The sequence below is a fragment of the Patella vulgata genome, chromosome 2 (assembly GCF_932274485.2).
Source record: "Patella vulgata chromosome 2, xgPatVulg1.2, whole genome shotgun sequence".
NCBI classification, from domain to species: Eukaryota; Metazoa; Mollusca; class Gastropoda; family Patellidae; genus Patella; species Patella vulgata.
Window position 1 is genome coordinate 53,679,134 of NC_065880.2, and position 22,887 is coordinate 53,702,020.

Consider the following 22,887-nt stretch of genomic DNA (forward strand, 5'->3'; position numbering starts at 1 on the left):
GGGCTATAATGCATGCAGTTATAGTCCAATATATGCCAATATCGAAAGTAACCGAGATCTTTGGGAGATAGGCCTATATTTTAAGTTGCGTCCAAATCGAATAAATATTGTGACCTGTAGAGTGTCCACAAAAGAATTGTGGACGGACGGATGTTCGGCCAGACAGGGGGGACGACAATATATGTCCACATGAAAATGTGGGCGTATAAAAAAAAGGGTTAACAGATGATCTAAATATACTTGAGTGAAAATATCTTTAAACTTTAATGTCCTTTCTGTTTTATTTTTAGCTTGCACCTAATAACTGACACTGCAGTGTTGCCTAAGTATATTTTTGTAATTTTACAAGTATAAGCATACTATGGACCAGTAACTGAGCATGACTTCAACGCAGACATCTTGGAATTGTGACCTCTTTATCAAAATCAAAATCCATAAACCGATGCACAACTGTTCAACAAACAAGCTATGCCAAACAACTACAATATGAGTAGCACTTCATGAACTCTTGAAACTTACTTTTAAAATTGAAACTAATTTGTACTGTGGACAAGTATTCTGGTGAAAATGTTATTTGGATTTTTTCATTCTTTTTCTTGGAACATTTTATCTCTTTTTACCAGTCACAATTTACACTCACACAAATCGACAAACTAACACTTCCTGCAGACATCTTGGAGTATTTACTGTTAATAACGGAATGAACTATGATAAAAAAAATAGTCTATTCTGTTTGGATTATGGTCTGTGGAGTTATTTTCTGTATGGCCAGGAGACCCAAAATATCAAAACAAGCTTATTCCTTCACCAGCAGACGCCAAATAACGGCTAACAAATCCAGATTGTAATCAATAATTCTCTCCTAAAGAACTTGGGCTGTGAAATAAATAATGGCTTAATGGTCAGTTTAGACAAATGAATGACTAAAAGGAGAGAAACTGAGCTCTTTAAAAGTCCAGGGACTGACCACATGGCAGGGTCAACTAGTATATAAAGTGATCATGATTCCAACTGATCATGTTGACACAGTTTGAATTCTCTTGAGATGAAGTCAATTACTACTGCACTAGATATACACCAATACTTATAAGAGAGATAAGATTGACTGGCTAACTGATTATCAAATATTAAAGATCTAACAACACTTCATTAACCTACTAGTATATAAAACCTTTGATCCTATTTCCTTAGTATTAGTATGTTATAAAGATACATTTGGCTTTATGAAGAAAATGATGGGTTGCCAGGCAAAGAAACATGGTCAAAGTTGTCTAAGCAGTTCACAGCATAAAATTTCACTGGGGTGTTGACAAGATTTTATTATATAATAAAGGACAATAACTCAGAAAATCAGATGATGACTGTGAAACATTTTCACAAGATTCTACAAAGAGCTAGGGTAAAAGTAATCAAAAGAAAAGGATTTTTAACAATCAAGTGTTAAGCTCTATTATACGCCCACATTTTGCAAGAGATGGATAGAGAACAAGCTAAAAACAAACAGGATTATCTGTACAATCTGGGGCAATAATCCAGAAAGTTATGGTCTGAAATGCGCAAATATCAAAAGGGACTGAGATCTTTGGGATATAAAGATATGCTTTAAGTTTCATCGGAATCGGATAAAAATTGTGACCTCTAGAGGGTCGACAACCTTCGTATTTTTTACACAATTTGTGTACAAAGAGCGGCCATTTTGTTGGACAGTTTCATTTCGATTTTTCCGAAATTTGAATTCAACCTTCATTATGGTGGAATGGTGAAATATTTAAATGGTTTTTAAAATCGGAAAAATAAATTGTGACCTCTAGAGAATCTGCGAGCTAAAATTGCACTTTTTCGAACAATCAGGGGCCATAATCCAGGAAGTTAAGTTCGGGTATCCGCAATTATCAAAAGGATCCAAGATCTTAGTGTGTAACAGTGATATATTAACACATTTTTTTATTAAATCAGATAAAAATTGTGACCTCTACAGGGACCACAAGCTAAAAACGTGATTTTTTGTTCAAACAAGGGCCAAAATTCAGGAAGTTGCGATCCAATATGCCCGAATATCGACAGGCACCAAGATCTTTGGGTTATAAACTTACATTTCAAGTTTCATCAAAATCAGAAGAAAATTGTGATCTCTAGAGGGTCCACAACATTGATATACCATATTTTTACGCTAATGATGTACAAGGGGCGGCAATTTTGTCTGTCAGTTTTGGTCTGATTTTCATGAAATTCGAACTCAACCATCATTAGGGTGTAACGGTGATATATTATAACGTTTTTTTAAATCAGATAAAAGTTATGACCGCTATAGCGTTCACAAGCTAAAAACATGATTTTTCGTACATTCAGGGGCCATAATTCAGGAAGTTACGGTCTGATATGTGCGAATATCGAATGGAACCGAGATCTTTGGGTTAAAAACTTACATTTCAAGTTTCAAAAAAATCGAATAAAAATTGTGACCTCTATAGGGTCCAAAAGCTAAAAATGCAATTTTTCATACAATCAGGGGCCATAATCCATGAAGTTACGGTCTCTTAAATGCCAATATCGAAAGGAACCGAGATCGTAGGGAGATAAACCTATATTTCAAGTTTTGTTGAAATCGGATAAAAATTGTGACCTGTAGAGTGTCCACAAACAATTGTGGACGTTCGCACGGACAGGGGCGACGACAATATACATCCACATGAAAATGTGGGCGTATAAAAAAAAGAGATGAAGAATGTACTATGACCACTCCATCAGACTAATTGTCCTACGACATAATCACTTCATTGTGGAAGTCAGTGTTAAATAAGAATTTTTAACACACAATTCTTCCTAATAGGATCGAAGGCCAATCTGTAATTTTCATCAAAAATCCACACTGAACAATAAAAAGCTTTTCATTCTGGAAATATTTGAGATTAATATAAAATAGCTGTGTTAAGAGGTCATCCTACATGACCTATTAGTTGGCTAGTATTAGGTTAATAAGGAATCGATGACTGACAAGATTATACCTATTTGTCAGTTGAATGCTTTAATAAGACTATCACTGACAGTTGGATATCATTGAGAACAATACAGTATATATAATGATCCCTACCAGTTTCTCACAGACAACAATGTAAAAATCAATGTATCTAGTTTTATGTTCTTATATTTCCGTTACACCAGAATGTAAATTGTTTGAAGAATGCTGAATTTAAAATGTTCCATTTTTTCCCATAATATGTATCACACAATTATTGGGAAAATTTGAATCATTCCGACATCATTGATTTGGGAGTAATCTCATTTGCATTCACTTAAAATAACTTGAGGTAATAGCTGGAAATTAGAGACTACAAAGCTGTGAGCTCTGAATTAGGTTTAATTATTCCTTTCAAGGTAAAAGAATGTTAATTCACATAATTAAGGTGAGATATATATGGCATTACATTATGACTTTAGCAATATTTAGATTATCAACTTTTCTAAAACCAAATGTTGCTATTTTGTAAGATTGATATTTGTTCTAATAGTTTACTATTCTTATTATACACACATATAAAACTGTTACACAAGGTATGTCACATTTCTGGATAACCTGCCTTCCAGTCAAATAAGTACTGGATAAGATTTTAGAAATCATACGATGGGGCTGAAAACATAATTTCCAGTAGATAACATGAACAGCATCTTAGACTTTTATTAAGAAACCTGTTTATCTCCCATGAGCCACACACACACATCAAGAATAAGTATATCCTTCCTCATACACCACACCCACCATGTTCTGTGAAGAATGACAACATTTAGCATCCTTAATCAAAAACTGAATGTATTTCAAATAAACCTGAGTATAAGAGATTAATAATTTAACAATTTTATACTTCTTGTACATCTGACCTTTCACCTTCCTAATACAGACCACTTCAATCTATAACCAATTTACAAATGAAAATTGATGAAAATCAACATTTGTTGATTAAATAAAGTGAGATCCCATTGAGACATAGGTTCCCCCATCTTGTTATATTGGCCTTTTGACCTAAAATAAACAGGGGAATTAATCAGTGGTCAATACTATGAAAACTATCTAGTTGGTTTGTACCGGTTTCTTTAATTGAAAAGAAACACTCTGAATAATCAATTACTGTCTTATACTTGCAAGTTAATAATAAATGTTTCAGTAAAAGTTTTTGAAAATTTTCAATTTGGCCAAAAGACCCAATATTCCAGAATAAATGACAATGGCAATGGATCATACACACTACCAAAAGGCATATATACTTTTAAAATGTACTCAATATTAAATTAAGTTATAGCAATCTAATATGTTAAAAAGTCTCTAGATTTATTTATGCACTTTCAGAAAACTTCTCAAGTGATGCGGCAAAGGTGTCTTGCTTGTTTTTTAACAGAAGATTCCCTAAAATTAGATTTACTTATGCATGAATTATGACCAAGCCTAATGACCAGTCAGTTTTAGATAGTATTTGAATTCTCATGGTTAATATAAATCAGGATAGAAGCTAATAAGTTAAGTATTTAATCCATTATTGTTTATTTATGTTAATGTCTCTAGTGATAATCCTGTATAGTATGTTCTGATGTCAACACTTGAGCTTATCCAATTATAGTTAGAATATAAAAAGGCTAATGTACATCAATAGGCAAGTCATTAGGTCACCCGACTTAGTTGCAGCTACGTCGGTCATCCACTGTGCTGCAAGTGTACATTGTATGTATTGAATTATTGTCATTTGTAAGAGATAAGTTCCAGTAATTAAAAGATTGAAGAACCATTCCAGACTTATTAGTTATTGAAGAACCTAGCGGTTATAGAACTCCCTGCACTTGAGCAAAATTCTCAAATGATGTAACAAAAAAAAAAGTCATATTTTAACATGTCACTGAATGTTTCCTTAACTCGTTTAGTAATATGGCTGGGTATTGGATTTATTCCTATACTAGCATATAAATAACTGATTAATTGTATTGATTTAATTGATTAATACATGTATGAAGTCATATGTCTAAAAATTCATGAAATAAATCTATTAGATAAGGCATCATCTAACAGGTCAGGTTTTCTGGCATGTGTTTGCAATAAAAATTCAAATCAATGCTGTCTGAAGTGTAAATTTTGATTTTACATGACAGACTTTCAATGTACTACAAGATGACTAGTCATCACTATTCCACACCCTTGCACTTGTTTGGAAGGCATAACGAAAAACAACTTTTTGGAATATCAATGGGAGTAGTCAGAAGATTCATATTCTGATCAGAAAACTAATTACTATAATAAGTTGATAATTGTACAAAGTTTCAAAAAGATTTCTTGAAAGGATAATGAAATATGCTCAGGAAATGAAATCAGGATGGAAGGACGGTCATCAGAAATTAAAGCTATGTTTCCAGAAAAGTATTTATCGGGTGGTTATTTCCAATAAAAGTATGGCAATTTTGGTATATATGGAAAGTAGAAATATCCAATTTTACTAGAACCAGCGGCTGCCATGCAGGATACGCCCACATTTTGCAAAAGATGGATGGAGAACAAGCTAAAAATAAGCGATTTTTTGGTCCGATTTTCACGAAATTCAAACTCAACCATCATTAGGGTGTAACGATGATATATTCAAACGTGTTTTTTAAATCAGGCTGACCTTAAAAATATCTTTGTTTCACCAAACCCGACCCACAATCGAGGAGAAGGGTCGGTAGGTCGGGTTTTTTTTCAGATTTTTTTTTTTTAAGAGCTAATTTGACAGCTTGATAATTTTCCGGGTGCAAACATTCGTCTTATTTTATTGGCAAACAAATCAATGACATCGGGATTTTTCTTGATGCACGACTCGCACACAAATTGCGACAAACTCACGTTTGAAACTCCCTCAACACGTTTTTAACGATCGTGCGGGTTGTGCCTTTATTTTTCTCGAAAACGGATATTGAAAATATCGTCGTCATGTTTAAAACGACGCCCCACAGACATAGAGGCAGAATCATTTCGTGGGAATGGACGTGCTTTCGTGCTTTTTCAGATTTTTTTTTTTAAGAGCTAATTTGACAGCTTGATAATTTTCCGGGTGCAAACATTCGTCTTATTTTATTGGCAAACAAATCAATGACATCGGGATTTTTCTTGATGCACGACTCGCACACAAATTGCGACAAACTCACGTTTGAAACTCCCTCAACACGTTTTTAACGATCGTGCGGGTTGTGCCTTTATTTTTCTCGAAAACGGATATTGAAAATATCGTCGTCATGTTTAAAACGACGCCCCACAGACATAGAGGCAGAATCATTTCGTGGGAATGGACGTGCTTTCGTCTGCAACCATTTTGTTGAGAAGCGACACCTATGACGCTTTCGTCTTGATCAACCAGTTTCAATAATGAATCAAACCATAGCCATAGTAAAGGGAAATAACTCTCGTGATATATTTCAGGTTGACACACAAAATAAAATAAAAAGATCGCGGAAAAGTGCAATAAAATAATTTAAGTCGGGGGTGGTTTTAGTTAGTCGGTCGCGTTAGGCGAAACAAAGATATTTTTAAGGTCAGCCTCAGATGATAATTGTGACCTCTAGCGGAACCACAAGCTAAAAACGTGATTTTTCGTACAATCAGGAAGTTGTGATCAGATATGTGCAAATATCGACAGGAACCAAGATCTTTGGGATATAAACATGTATTTCAAGTTTCATCAAAATCAGATGAAAATTGTGACCTCTAGAGCGTCCACAAGCTAAAAATGTGATTTTTCGACAATCAGGGGCAATAATCCATGAAGTTATGGTCCGATATATGCTAATAACAAAAGGAACCGAGATCTTTGGGAGATAGACCTATATTTTAAGTTTTGTCAAAATCGAATAAAAACTGTGACCCGTAGTGTGTCCACAAACAAATTGTGGACAGAGAAGGGCGATGACAATATACGTCAACATGAAAATGTGTAGTAAAAATTCAAAAATCATTCAACAGAGAAATTTGTTTCCATGAAAACACAAAAATTTCTAATTAGCAAAAGGTACAACTACTATCACCGATTGATGTTTGTGCAAAGTTGCATGATGATATCTTGAATATAGCAAAAGGCACAACTACTGTAATAGGTTGACGTGTGTGCAAAGTTTCAAAAAGATATCTTGAATGGTTTATGAGATATGCTCCGGAAACAAAATCATACACCAAAAACTAAGTTAAATTTGTTTCCATGGAAACACAAAAAATATAAATCCAAGAAATTTCAAAATATCATAAGGCACAACTACTCTATATAATTGTTGATTTGTGTACAAAGTTTCAAAAAGATATCTTGAATGGTTTAAGAGATATGCTCTGGAAACATAAATTTACACCAAAAACTAAGTCTCATTTGTTTCCATGGAAACACCGAAACTATAAATCCCAGAAATTCCTAAATAGCAAAAGACATAACAACTATAATAGGTTGATGTTTGTACAAAGTTTCATGAAGATATCTTGAATGGTTTATGAGATATGCTCCGAAAACTAAATCAGGACAGACGAAAAGACAGCCGGCCAGACGGGCAGAAACCATTTCAATATCCCTCCTTAACTTTGTTTGCCGCGGGATAATAAATTCATTTCACTTACATTTTGAGTCTGGAATATCCACCACACGTAGACGATTTAAAGCTAAACTGACTTCAAATTTATATGAATAATCTACAGCTCTGGTGAAAGGAAAATATTGTGAGGTTCTTCTTGTAATGACCAGAGCATCATTAAATAAATATAATCCTAGAGTAGCTAGTTCTTGATATACTCTGTAATATATAGAAACATTCATTTAACAGTTAAAATATATAGAAACATTCATTAAACAGTTAAAATATATAGAAACATTCATTAACAGACAAAATATATAGAAACATTCAAGGACTATAGTGCATGCGTGCCCATGAGTAACCCTCGGCTTTTCGTCCCATTAAATGACTATACACGCTTTCCTTGCCAGGTCCTCCATCCTACTACACAGAAACCAGGCAGGAAAATCCCAGCTACCTTTTGCATAATTGTGAGTACCAAATTTGTAGTGAAATCTTTAGTCTAATCTTATTTTGGACACTGATTTACAGTAACAGCATACTAATGCGTTATGGAGGAGGCAAGATGCCTCAACATTTTTTATGTTTTGCATTCAATTGTATTTTTAGAAGAGTTTATAAATATAACAAGTTTGTCTGTAATATAACCCTATGTGGAAGTGGACTTTAAGCCCTACGAACAATATAACAATTTTTTGACAGAAAGATCTACAACTTCAAAATACCTATCATTAACATCTTAAATTTTTTCAGTCACAAAGAAATGTATATATTTGAAGTTTTTGGTAATCAGGTGACAACTTTTAATCAAATTTAAAAATAATTTGCCTTGGTGTGAGCTATCTGTCCAATCTATCTTCATTAAATCAAACTTACAATAGAGATAGTAATAGGTAGGTCATATTACAAAACTCATTATGGCTACAAAAATAAGCTAGAACACAATACAATAATGACATGCTTTTGTTAACCAAACACAATCTCTACCCACTGAAGATCATAGGTAGGTCTAGCTTTGTTTATTATATATGACATTAAGAAAAGTAGGCCTATAAAAACAATTGTTTCATGAAATCAAACAAAATAAAGTCTGGTTATAAGAGATCAATTGTTAGGAATATTTGTTTGTTGATTTGAAGTAGCAAGTTGCGACTTGATAACAAATGACAAAGTCAAAGCTGTATAAATCCTTTCTCCTATCAATAATCCGTTAAGGTTGAGAAGTAGGACTTTCAATTTTTTTTCATTCTGAGAATGTGACAAACATATTTATATCATTATGTTCAGACTTACAGAATAGGGGAAAATTTAGGACATGTGACCTTCAAAGTAAATTACCAGTCAGCTAGCTGAACATATTTCAAAAACAGTGTAACCAGGCAACACATCTTAACAATTTTTGAAGGGTGGTCAGTGACAATAATACAATTGATGGGCGACTCTGAATCTACTAAATATTAGCTACTACTACCGTATGTTTGCAAAATAAATTATCACAAAAACTATGACCTGTACAGTGTTCCAGTGATAATGGCAGTAATTCTGTGAAAAACTGTGGCTCGATTAAGAATTTTGACAGTGTTCGATCCTATTTGCAACTAGCAAAGTCATCACTTCTAAGTGAGAAGAGAAGGGATTCTGCAAAAATCCTTCATAGGATTCCTCTTTTGGATTAACCAAACAATTCCAGCAAATTTGAAAAAAATCTGTAGAGTATTTACACACCTTTAAAAATCTGTTCATACACAAGATGAAATGAAACATAAATCCAGATTATAAATTAGTCCATGACGTGTGCGTAAAAAAACCTTTGACAGTCAGGATTCAATTGCTGTCATTCAAAATTTCCTTGATAGCATACTGTATGGCATATGACTTGTCTTTATTAGCCCAGTAGGTGCAGAAAACTAGGACATTAATTACCCCATTTCATTTATTATTAGTGTGTCTCTTTATTATTATGTCTATTATTCAATTTCTATAATTAATGTCACTATAAATCTATCTGTGTGTGCCTTATGCGGTATATTCCAATCATCTCTCAAAATGAATAACTTTCAATACAAGAGACAAAACCTGTTACAAATATGATGATTTTAAACACTGTCAAACTATGAATTTGCATAACTCACTTGTTACTCGCAGAAGAGAACAAACTGAAAATTCCATTTCATAGCCAAAAACTATGAAAATCATTTTTGCAAAATATTAAATAATGGTCACACACAATAACCACTACTTTAATTGTGATCCGTCAAAAATAAAAATCACCTTTTTGTCTTTGTGAACAAATTATTTAACTATAGTTATCAAAAAATTACCCATGATCACTTCCAGTCCAAAAAAATCCATTGTATAATTAAATATTCCAACAAATAAAAAAAGTTCGCTTTTGAATATTCAACCTATCTACTTGTATTTTCAAATAAGTCCAAGATACCAAAGAACTTATCATTGGATGAAACCAATGAAAGCTATTGCGGGGTGAATAAAGTTTGACAACCATGTGTTACAATCAAAACAAAGCGTGATCATTTCCATCATTTGAGTTTGGGTAATAATATCAATTGAAGGCTATTAAATATGAGATTTATATTGAAACAATTGATCGTCAGTCTACTAAATTTTATTCCCAATGAATATATCACCGTTTACATGGATACATGTACTAGTAAAATTGAAGGTATTGATGTCATTTTTCATGCTCTAAATAACCGTTTTTGTAACATTTATCAGCATATTTCTGCATCCCTGAAAGTGCCCATTCAGTGCGTGTATTACGCAAACAAACCAGAATGACCGTGTAAAAACCCCCATGGGTGTAATTCAGATATTTAAAGTCATAAAAATTTCCAGAGCTTTAATTCAGAACTATTAAGACTATGGGCCTAACTGTAATAGCAAGCAGAGAGTAATAGCTTATTCATACAAAAACTTGAATTGTCGTAAAAGTGACGCAAACCGTTTAAATGCACACAAATGCTGACACCATTTTGCACGAAATGTTCTATCCTGATGAGCAACATAATTAGCTTCCATTTTGGTATTTCTCGATGTCAAAGTTTATGAGGAGTTTCGTTTTTATTCATTGGAATATCTAATTGTACAATGGATTTCATTTAAACGGTGGTGATTCAAAGGCATAGGATAGTTTATAATAACCATAGTTAATAGGGACTAAAAAGACTTTTTCTTTTGAGGGCTCACACAGTAATAATGTCATCTAGAAGAACTATTGATATCAGTAGTTGCTTATAGCCAGTAATGCCTTATTTTAAGAAGTTTTGGAATTTGATTGGGCCCTATTATCATATGGTAGTACGCCATGAGAAAACACCCTGAACAAATTTTCAGTCAAATTGGATATTTACCACCACCTCAAGCCATCTGAAGATTTTGACAATAACCCCTGAGCAATTATAATGGAAATTGACATTTTGTATTATTTTCATAGTGGAACACTGAAAATTTGGTCAGGGTGATTTTTCATTGTGTACTACCATGATAATAGCCCAATCAAATTTCGTACAATCAGGGGCCATAATCCAGGAAGTCAGAGTCCGATATGTGAGAATACCGAAAGGAACTAACATATTATGGTTTAATTGTATTTCAATAATTCGCTTTCGCATAGGGGTCTTTAGCAACGGGAGGAAACAGGACAGGCGACCCTACCCCTTGTTACGTACAACAAGGGAATCGAAACCACGCCAGCTGACTCAATGACAGACCTTATGATGCAGTGCGCACACGCTAACCATTCAGCCGAAAATCATCACTTGGTGTCAAATTATTGTTGCAAACGTTGGTAGATGCCATGATGGAGATTTACCTTAGATCAGCTGGTACTTAAAAATGCAATTTTTACGGATGAATTTAATTCTATCAATAGAATGTCATCAAGTTAGTCGAAGTAAAATATCAATAACACTGCAAGAATTGGCCGTGGCACTGCAAGAGGAGTGGGTCAGATTGCCCCAATTCGTGATTGGACGGTTGATTAAGAGCATGCCACAGCGAATTGCTGAATGTCTGAGGATTTGTGGAGCAATTACTCATTATTAAGACAAAAATCAAAAACGTCCATTTTCACTTTTGACGGTGTATCTCTTTGTGAGTGAAATGGGGCCGTCAGATAAGCCACCCATATGAACTGTTTATGTTCATGTGTAGGCAATTGGCCTGTTATTAACATACACTGGTTACCTCTAATAAAACAGCAGTGTATTTCCGCAGTTTTGTTTTGTATTGTTTCTGAATATCCCCTACTTTTTTTTTGAAGAGTATATATATGATTTATGCGCATTCATACTTTTACCAATCCATATAGGACGTATCCTGTACCTAGCATTTATTAAGAAACAACCAATTGATGTGCTGTTGTTAAATTCAATTATGAGCAGACTGTGTTGATTTAACTTTCCAAAAACCCATAAATATACCCCCACAAATACCTTAATCAATGTATATAATATGCAATGTCATTATGTTTCATTTTGTAAGGGCATAGACTATTCAATTGTTGCCCAGTAGTCAATTTTAACAATAATGCAGTTGAAGGGAAATCACTCTATTTTTCACAACAAAAAGATTCACTACAGTAGCAAGTATCTGACATTTTATTCTCTACAACAGTGTTCTTTAAATCTGAATATTCTTGTGTACCATCAAGATATGTTAGTATTTAATTCAGAACTATGTATTATACCATCAAGATATTTCAGTATTTAATTTAGAACTGTACATCATCAAGATATCTTAGTATTTAATTCAGAACTATGTATGGCCACATAAAATAAATGTCTTGTTTCTCAGGCAACTGACAGTTGAAAATGTCGGAGGGTAGGGTAGCTTCTTTTTATTTATTTTTATTTTTTACCTCATTGCTGGCTAGAGGATGGTGCAAAACAAAATTTGGCTATTGCTGGAAATTGTATGGGCGGGGGTCCAAGTTTTTTTGTTTTTTTATTTAGAAAAGAGCATTATAGAAAGTGATCACTTGTCTATGGTTCTGCCTTCATTTATTGTAGCCTACATATACTTAGAACATAAACCCCAAAATCAAGTCTACTCAAGCACTGAACACTGACTGAAATTGGTACATATTATGTGGTCATGTGTAGACGTATTATATGTAAATACAATAAAAGTCATCCCTATAGCTAAGTAAATTTTGAATTAGGTGCGAGACCACAACTTCCGTTAAGCATGCACATAAGCGTGGGTTGTTTACATTCCTTTTAATCGACTTCAACTAGAATTTCACTAGCTCTTATGTTATGTTATACGTAGCACATTGTTTTATGAATAATGTTTATGATTAGTACAAAAATTTAGGTGGTCCTTGCTATTTTTCATATTTAATTCCAAGTTCAAGTCAAAAATATTCCTCAATAATTACCTGCCTTTGTACAATAGAAAACAAAATCAAAACGTTCGTGACTGAATAGTTCATGACATCTAAGCATTGTTTTCTTCTTTAAACAAGTGGTTGCCATGCAAGATACGCCCCGAGGTCCACAACCTCGATATACCATACTTAACAATCAGGGGCAGAGACCATACACAAGGTTTTTATCAAAAATTTATATTTTTAATGAAAGCTTCCAGTGTAATTTTATGATATTTTTATAAAATTTTATGATATTCTTATAAAATTTTATGATATTTCTTTAAAATTTTATGATATTTTTATAATGTTTTTATCACATTTCATAACTTTTTATGTTTTTATCATTATCAAATATTATGTCGTTTTTTTTTCCTTTATATAACTGCTCTGACAGTAAATAACTTATCTCCGGTCCATGAAGTAGTGTTCAGCCAGTGTTATGTGGATAAGAACGTTCCACCAGTAGCAGTGGTTGTAATAATGGTCTCAATCATCTTCTCCTATGTTCATACAGGGCCTAACAAGCCTACGTGGCACCCCAGGACAAAAGTTGGATTGGTACTTGTAATCAGATTTTAGTGTGTTGTAAATGTTTTCATTTCAGACAAAAGAAAAAAATATGCAATGACCCTTGTTGTTTGTAGACTCCCCGGACAACTTAGCTGCTGTGGACGTATGTTTCATTTCCTGGAAACCTATCTTTTATACATTTAAGACTTTATCTAAATAACTATATGTAAAATTTATTTCCCCTCAACTCTCCAGTAGATCGAAAAACCCTATATCTTGCAAAAATGATAATCCTACCCCCTCTATTTGCTGAAATATGAACTGGTTTGCACAGGTTTATGGGGAAGTGAAGGATAGTCCATAAATATTCAAAAGGTCCCCCTTGAGTATTTCTGGTATGCACTTAGATAATTTGCCCACTCACCAGCAACCCCACCCCCGCCATCCCAAGAAGTATTTTAAATATTTCTGGTATGCACTAAGATAATTTGTTGTAAAGTTTAAAATGGTCTGTCTAGATTAGATAAATGAGTGTTGGGTCTATATCTGTTTACTTTCCCCAGCAGTGTTGTGTAATTAATTAGTCTGTTGTACTGAATATCAATCTTAGACACTGCTGAAATATGAACTGGTTTACACAGGTTTAGGGGAAGTGAAGGCCCATGATCTGCTATCTCAAGACTCCAAGGAGGCTAGTCCATAAACATTCAAAGGGTCCAATTTTAAATATTTCTGGTATGCACTTAGGTATGCCCTGGGCATATGCTCCCCAACCCCACCAGCCCTGTATTCATATATCCACTAAATTAAAATCTTTTGGTGATAAAGCCTTCAGTGTATATGGTCCACGACTATGGAATGACTTACCTGACAAAATAAAGTGTTCAGAAACAGTTGCTCAATTTCGATCTAGACTTAAGACGCATATGTTCACGATGTATTATCCACAGAAGCCATTAACTTACAGCGCTTAGAGCATGCTCATGGATGGATTAAGCGCTATATAAATGTACATTATTATTATTATTATTATTATTATAACAATGACTGAACACTGTCAAATAGCAAATGAAAGAGAGTAGCAATCTTGGGGTCATGAAATGCCTGGATAGTTTTCTTATTCACATCCAGATTTATTAGTACAGAAATTTATTACTGGGAGTAGCTATTTATGGTTAATTTTATATTTTAAAATCTTTTCGTCTCATTTGATGAAAAATAGTGAAATTTAATATTTTTTTAAGAATTTTCTTCCATTTTATGATAATTTTATGAGAAATGATGAAAATTTATGAAAATATGTTTTTATATTGTATGTTTCCTGCAGGGGCCATAATCCAGGAAGTTGTGGTCCGATATGCATGAATATCGAAAGGAACCAAGGTCTTTGGGTTATAAACATATATTTCAAGTTTCATCAAAATCGGATCATAAACCTATATATTTTGGAGATAAACCTATATTTAAAGTTTCTTCAAAATCGGATAATAATTGTGACCTGTAGAATGTCCACAAACAAATTCAGGACGGACAAGCAGACATACGGACTGACGGACAGGGGCGATGACAATATACGTCCACATGAAAATATGGGTGTATGAAAATGGTATTTTAAGATTACATTGGTAGTTTAATCACTAGTAAAAAGCCATATTATCATATCTGTTATTGGTGTACAGGACCTTTTACAGCTATTTCTCTGGAAACATATGTGCCAATTTTCATGGAAGAAAATGGTTACAGATAAAAATTATTGTGTGACGGCACAGAACTCAAGTAGAACCAGCAGTCACACTCATGCTTGGTAGAGGACTGAGCAGCAGATAAGGATTGAAGTATTTTGAAGGTTATAATTACTGTCCATTGATATGGGTGTTATATACTATCAGGATATAACTACTTTTGACTGACTTCAAGGAGATTTAAATGTCCAACAACAGAGTCCTCACAAGGTAATCACGTAGATTAAGTAGGCACATGTTTTGGGTTTTTTTCATCGAGACCGGTGGGGCAATGCCGAGAAAAAACCTTATTTTATTTGTGTTATTTATTAAACCATCATGGTATTTTAGTAATTAAATTAAGAAAGTGTTAGTTTATCACCATGATATTTTAGTATTTAATTAAAAATAATGTAGTTTATCACTATGATATTTTAATATTTAATCTAGAAAATTTTAGTATAGCACCATTATTTTAGTATTCAATTTAAAATAATTTGGTATATCACTATGACATTTTAGTATTTAATTTAGAAAATTGTAGTATATCACCATGACATTTAGAATAACGTATTTATATAATGTTGTATATTCTCAAGATATTTAAGTCTTTAATTCCGAATAATGTAGTATCCATCATTGAATTGATGTAACACTATAGATAAAAATCGCAGCAGGACAATGTGGGAAGAAAGATTCTATTTTGATGGCATTTTCCAGACTTTATGAATATATAGGTGGGTTGGGAAGATGTTTTTAAATATAAATTTAAATGCTATATGTCGACGAATATTGGAATAGTGTAATAAGGTGAAAGAAATATGGCTTAATTTACTTTGCAGTGTGAAAGTTATTTAGCAAATGATGTCAACCCTGGAAAATATGGCAAAAGAAAAACTATTAAGTTTATTTTACCTCAGTTCTGGTACTTCTGATTCTGTTGGTGGACGAAGATGGGAAACATCTAAATGTTTAATCAAATAACGATTAGCTTCAAATAAAGCCTGAAATAATTAAATAACAGTCAGAATATAATAAAAAAAAAATAAAGAAAGAAACTTAATTCTTCATTCGGTTTATATTTATTTATTGAGTGTGAATAAAGGTATAGTCTTTGTTTTGTAAAAGTGGACATTTAAGGTTTTATTATAAGCCAAAGTAAAAATTAAATTTCAATGGATTTTGCATATGATTTATTTTGTTGGATGACAATCTGTTTTTGTTGAAAATTTTATGCCTATTATGCCAGTGTTAATTTGACGGGAAAACATTCCAGAATATTTGTGACCAACAAAAGCTATAAATTCTCAAAGTGTCCACCTCCTAATATACAAGCACAATTCAAATAAGAAAATTTGTGTATCAATTTTTTACTAATTGGAGACCGAAAACATACCTATAAGATTTCATATATAAAAAAGGACAAGGACAATAAACCTCCCAATAAATGACGAAACATGTTTAAATATGAACTCAAACCATACTATCAGAGTGTCTCTAATTTCATAAAGTACTTACAGGACAGTTGACTATATTTCTCTGTAATTTGACTAGTTCTCTTTCTCTCTCAATTCTTTTCTTACACTAAGAAAAGTAGTACAATTTATTATTAAACAAAATAAAAACACACATCACATAAAATATAATACACATATTATAAGATAGACAGGAGCTTGCTTGTAGGGTCCCCTACCCATCAGCAGCAAATGCTAGCTCTAAAATCAATGTTACAAAATACTGCTGAGCAAGTTTTAAAGAATCCAATTTTCAAATCTAATAGGTTCCTCCATGCCAATATTACCAACTTCACAAAGTTTTAAAATATTTTGTTGAGAATTCTGTATTATAACAGGTTCACACGATTTTATAAATTTGAATGTATACTGTAGGATAACTATGATTTGGGATTGTAAAATTATAAATTTTGATAGGGTACTTCCTTATTCTCCAATCCCCCCGCCCACCCAAAAAAAAATCCAGCGAAGTTATTCAAGCAGTCTATAAAGTTGTTGCATTATGATTGCATGTAAAAACCAACAAAAGCATTATAATATTGTAAAATATTGGAGGATTGATAAGATTTGATGACACAGTCAAGAGTACAAACTCAAGAAGTAACGTTTAAAATTCAAAAGTTTTGAAACAGGGAGAGTTGATTTGCTATGGACAAATTAACCATCTCGAATTGTACCTGATTAATATCTTCGTTAAGTTCCTTTAATGTAGTAAGAACATTATCTAAATCTTCTCTATCAGCATGATGTTGTGGTGTTTGTACTTCAAACCATGTTAATAATTTAACATATTCTTCTATACGTCTAGCTGGTAGTAATAATAACTCTTGTAAACTGAAATTAAACAATTCCATACATTGTATGGATGCAAAATGAAATGAACAAGCAGTTGTCATGCAATATATGCCCACATTTTGCAAGAGATGGACAGAGAACAAGCAAAGAGTGACTAACGGACCATAATCCAGGATGTTACGGTCCGACATGCGTCAATATCAAATGAAACTGAGATCATTAGGATATAAACATATATTTTTAGTTTTATCACAATCAGACAAAATTTGTGACTTCTGGAGGGTCCACAACCTTGGTATTATATACTTTAACACTATTTACATACAGGGATCGGTCATTTTGGGTCCGATTTACATGAAATTCGAACTTACCCATAATTATGGTGCAACGGTAATATATATGAACTTTTTTTTAATATCAAATAACAATCGGTTGCCATGCAAGATATGCCAATATTTTTCAAGAGTTGAACAGAGAATAAGCTAAAACAGCATACTATAAGGGGCCATAATCCAGGATGTTACAGTCCGACATGTGTCAATATCAAAAGGAACAGAGATCTTTGGGATATTAACATACATTTTAATTTTCATCAAAATCAAAACAAAATTGTAATCGGTAAAGTATCCACAAGCTAATGACATGATTTTTCGTACAATCAGGGGTCACAATCCATGAAGTTACAGTCCAATACATGGCAATACCAATAGGAACCAAGATCTTTATGATATACACCTATATTGCAAGTTTTGTCAAAATTGGATAAAAGTCGTAACCTCTTGAGGGTCCACAACCTTGGTATTACATGCTTCGAGTATGGGGAGAGTCTATTTTGACAACAAGTTTCGGTCTGATTTTCACGAAATACAATATGTAACAGTGATATATTTAAACAGTTTTTAAAATCAGATCCAAATTGTGACAAGCTAAAAACGTGATTTTCCATACAATCGGGGGCCATAATCCAGGAAGCTATGGTCAGATATGCACAAATATCAAAAGGAACATATTATATCAAGTTTCATCAAAATTGGATAAAAATTGTGAGCTCTAGAGGGCCCACAACCTTGGTATTACATACTTTGTCAGTCAGTTTCAGTCCGATTTTCACAAAATTGAAACTCAACCACCATTATGGTGAAAATTTGGAATAGTTTTTAAAATCCACAAGCTCAAAATGTGATTTTTTGTACAATCAGGGGCCATAATCCGAGAGAGAGAAATGGGGTTTAATGTCCACTCGACACAAGCTAGGTCATTTCGGGACTAACTCATGGTTCAATTTTATTTCAATAATTTGCTTGCGCATAGCGGTCTTTAGCAGTGGGAGAAAACCCATGAGATTGAACAGGCGACCCTACTCCTTGTCATGTACAACCGGAGGAATCGAAACCCTGCCAGTTGACTCAATGACAGACCTTATGATACAGTGCTAACCATTCGATTATCCAATGTCGTTTGTGATTGTCAATACCCGGTAGTTTTCTCATGGTTACATACCTGATAGCCGAGTCTAGTGTTCAATTCTTCTTTTTTCAAGAAACATTCATCACGGGAAATACGACAATGCAGAATTAATTAACTATTTTCATATTTTTATCTTTTAAAAAATAAAAATGGGTGATGCAACCCATTGTTGATGACGCGGTGTTATCTGAGAAACGGAATATTTTTCTTTTGTGGCCTTATCATGAACGTTAGACATACAGTTTATCATCTGTGGATAATTAATAGTATAAAACCTGACAACATACTGCACATAAATATCAACTCACAAAACCATCAATTTTTTAAATGCCTACCAACCTTAACATTCTTGTTTGTGGAAGTCGTTGATGAAGGAGTAGAAAGTTGCGAAATGATGAGGACTGTTCACGGCATTTCTCTATAGTGGTTAAAATAACTTGATAATTGTTGATAAAATTACTATAAGGTCTAAGATGAGTACAGAATTTGATGAAGATATCACCCAGGCAACTATGCTGAGCATTCCAACTTTCCATGCGATTCTTTAAATTCTCTGTCAGTTCTCTGAAATATTACACAAAGTTGTTTATCAATTAATCTAATATAACAATCTATAATATTTGTTAAATGTTATCGGAAATTATATATTAGGGCTATTTCAATCCTTTGTAACTAATATTAATGGCTTAAAAATAATATTAATACATCACAAAAGGTGACTAGCTGGTATGGGCAACAGCAGAATTGGACATTTGTTACTAATACTGAGCGAAGGGAGACAACTATTTTCAGACTGTGGTACACTTCTGGTCAATTTTCACTTTATCTTTCAAAAGAGAGAGAGAGAGAGAAAGAGGGAGAGGGAGAGAGATAGATGGGGTTTAACATCCACTTGACACAAACTAAGTCATTTCAGGACTAATTACACATGGTTCAATTTTATTTCAACAATTTGCTTGCGCGTAGGGGTCTTTAGCAGTGGGAGGAAACCTAAGGACCAGGAGAAAACCCATGAGGTTGGACAGGCAACCCTACTCCTTGTCATGTACAACTGGGGATTCGAGACCACGCCTGTTGACATAATGACAGACCTTATGATGCAGTGCGCACGTGTTAACCATTCGGCCACCCCCCCCCCCTCAAAAAGACAATAACAATGAACAATATATACATGAAAGTACTTACTTGCTGACTTCATAAATAGACAATAAATCATTAAAAATGGTCTGTACATTTGATGCACTTATAATAGCTCTGAAATACAAAATACATATGATAAGGATATTTTAAAGAGAAAACTAAAATGTTGATCAGTACTATCATTTGCCCACTTTATCTGGGCTTCTTGATACTGGCGCTTAGATTCGGTTATTAGCACCATAGTTACTGTACTATATAGGACATGCTCAATTCTTATGTTAATTTATAGTTTAAAGTTAATTGTATTTCTTCAAGCTTTTGCAAATACAGAGGTTGTAATGTTAATGCTTGTATTGCTTAATTAGTTTACCTGTTTGATTCCAGAGCTAATTTTAAAGGTTTATAAAATATATCTTTGGTAGCCTTCAATGTTCGGTTATACTCTGTTTCACTTGTTAAAATCTCATATGCAACTGGTGTTCTTTTCTCTGGATGACATGCATACTGTTCACTGGTCTAAAAATAACCAATTACATACTGTCATCATTAATTAATAACTGGATATTATGTAAAAAAAACTTATTAGCAGACATAAACAATTAGTAGACATGACCTGGAAATTTCTGAAGCTGATTCTATCAGTCATACAGAATTCCCAATTCTCAAGAAATTATCTATTGGTACAGAAGTTGAAGAAAGCTTTATGTGTTAATACCCTTCTGATTCCAGGAAACATGTTACACTAGGGTTTTGCAATAATATTGATGTTTAAAGTCAACAGACTGCGATATTAACCTCTGATCTGATCACAGACTATAAACAATATAATTTTATCTGTCGTTAAAAATCGAAAGTAAGATTAAATCCTACCAATCTTTGAGACTTGTTGGCTCGAGTCGTTGCAATTTGACTTTTCCTGGTATTAAGATTATATGTACTGGTAAACGCCTGTCTCGCGTCTTTAGGATGTCTGCTAGGACCATATTTTACTTCACCTGTATTCTTATCTGAAAAATATTTATCAAATAGAATAATATTTACAATTCCAATTATTTATATCGATAACACTTTGAAAATATACAACACTTCCTGATAATCGATTTAGAGAACGTTTTAAACTTTGATATTATTTTCTATTTTCTTTGAATTTCCCACATCTTATTTTTGTCTGAAAAATTGTTTCTCCTAACGAATGGGAACAATATATTTTCTGTTTATAATCGAGTTCATGCTAAATTTTGTGAATGAAACCAATTTTATATGAATTTTTTTAACTTTAAACTGTAAATTCCTTCAATGTCTTCTTTTTAATTTTTTCAGTATGTTTAAATTTTACCTTTATCTTCATAATCACTCCAATCACCTCTATTATCTGTATAATCTGTTGTATCTTTATCGTTAACAATTTCATTATCCCCATCCTCTAGTGTTGTTATCTGCATTCCCCCATTCTACAAATAAAAACATTTCAATGAATGAGTTTTGCTACAATTCTGTTTATCTTCATAATAGATATGGTGTGCACAGAATTCTATATTTTAATATGGTGTTACCAGACAACAAATACTCGGTATATATATACCCACCAATATCTTTGTAAGTTTTAAGCTGAGTGTTGTGTTCATAACAACATGGACATATCTGTGGTGGGCTAGGCCCTGTGTTATGTTAAATAATGTTTATGGGAAACTAATTAATAATCAATACAGGTCTTACCTGATCAGTTTTAACCATTGACTGTCTCATTTCATCCATGGTCTCACATCTATCTAAAACATAATTCCCTAAATATTCCAATGGTTTTACCTAAAAATAAAATTAAAATAATTCATTAAAAAAGGTAGGTACCCGTAAACTTAAACGTCGATATTCTTCTCCTAGAACTTTAATGAATGAAAAATAAAAAACATCCTTATCATATGAAGTCTAAATTTTTAGTTATACTAGTCCGAATACTTATTGTCTTTAGGATTTAAGACATTCAATTAATGTAAGAAAATGTAAATTCTAAGTTAGAATAACAAATGACAGATATTCAGCTGATTTTGCAGGAACGAAAAACAGAGAAATATTGATTACACTGAAAGGAAAAAAAAAACAGCGGCTGCAAGGCAGGATAAGCCCACATTTTGCAAGAAATGGATCGAGAACAAGCTAAAAACAAAAACGATTTTTTGTACAATCAGGGGCTATAATCCATAAAGTTATGGTTTGAAATGCGCAAATATCAAAAGGGACTGAGATTTTTGGAATATAAAGATATGTTTTAAGTTTCATCAAAATTGGATAAAAATTGTTACCTCTAGAGGGTCCATAACCTTTGTATTACATACTTAGCCTATACGCGGCCATTTTGTCGGGCAGTTTCATTTCGATTTTCCCCAAAATTCCAATTCAACCTTCATTATGGCGGAATGGTGATATATCTAAACAGCTTTTAAAATTCGAAAAAAATGTGACCTTTAGAGAAGCAACAAGCTAAAAGTGCAATTTTTCGACCAATCAGGGCCATAATCCTGGAAGTTATGTTCAGATATGTGTGATTATCAAAAGGAATCAACATCTTTATGATAAAAACATAAAGTTTCATCAAAATCGGATAAAAACTGTGGCCTCTACAGTTCAGAACCTTGATATACCACATTTTTACACTATCTGAGTACAAGGGGCGACTATTTTGTCTGGCAGTTTTGGTCCAATTTTCACGACATTCGATCTGAACCAAAATAAAGGGTGTAATGGTGATATATTCAAACGTTTTTTTAAATCGGATAAAAATTGTGACATC

General features: G+C 33.1%; 1 protein-coding gene across 1 annotated transcript in view; it reads right to left on the reverse strand.

The window, feature by feature from the left end:
- The window catches only part of LOC126811909 (epithelial cell-transforming sequence 2 oncogene-like), a 51,953-nt gene that overhangs the window by 10,830 nt on the left and 18,236 nt on the right, over positions 1 to 22,887 (reverse strand). The window contains exons 14-23 of the mRNA XM_050537954.2: positions 21,816 to 21,905; positions 21,436 to 21,550; positions 20,970 to 21,106; positions 20,470 to 20,615; positions 20,145 to 20,213; positions 19,299 to 19,523; positions 17,375 to 17,531; positions 16,702 to 16,767; positions 16,099 to 16,187; positions 7,607 to 7,779 (exon numbers count right to left, since the gene is read on the reverse strand). Coding sequence (XP_050393911.1) covers positions 7,607 to 7,779; positions 16,099 to 16,187; positions 16,702 to 16,767; positions 17,375 to 17,531; positions 19,299 to 19,523; positions 20,145 to 20,213; positions 20,470 to 20,615; positions 20,970 to 21,106; positions 21,436 to 21,550; positions 21,816 to 21,905 — 1,267 coding nt within the window. The remainder of the gene's footprint in view (positions 1 to 7,606; positions 7,780 to 16,098; positions 16,188 to 16,701; positions 16,768 to 17,374; positions 17,532 to 19,298; positions 19,524 to 20,144; positions 20,214 to 20,469; positions 20,616 to 20,969; positions 21,107 to 21,435; positions 21,551 to 21,815; positions 21,906 to 22,887) is intronic.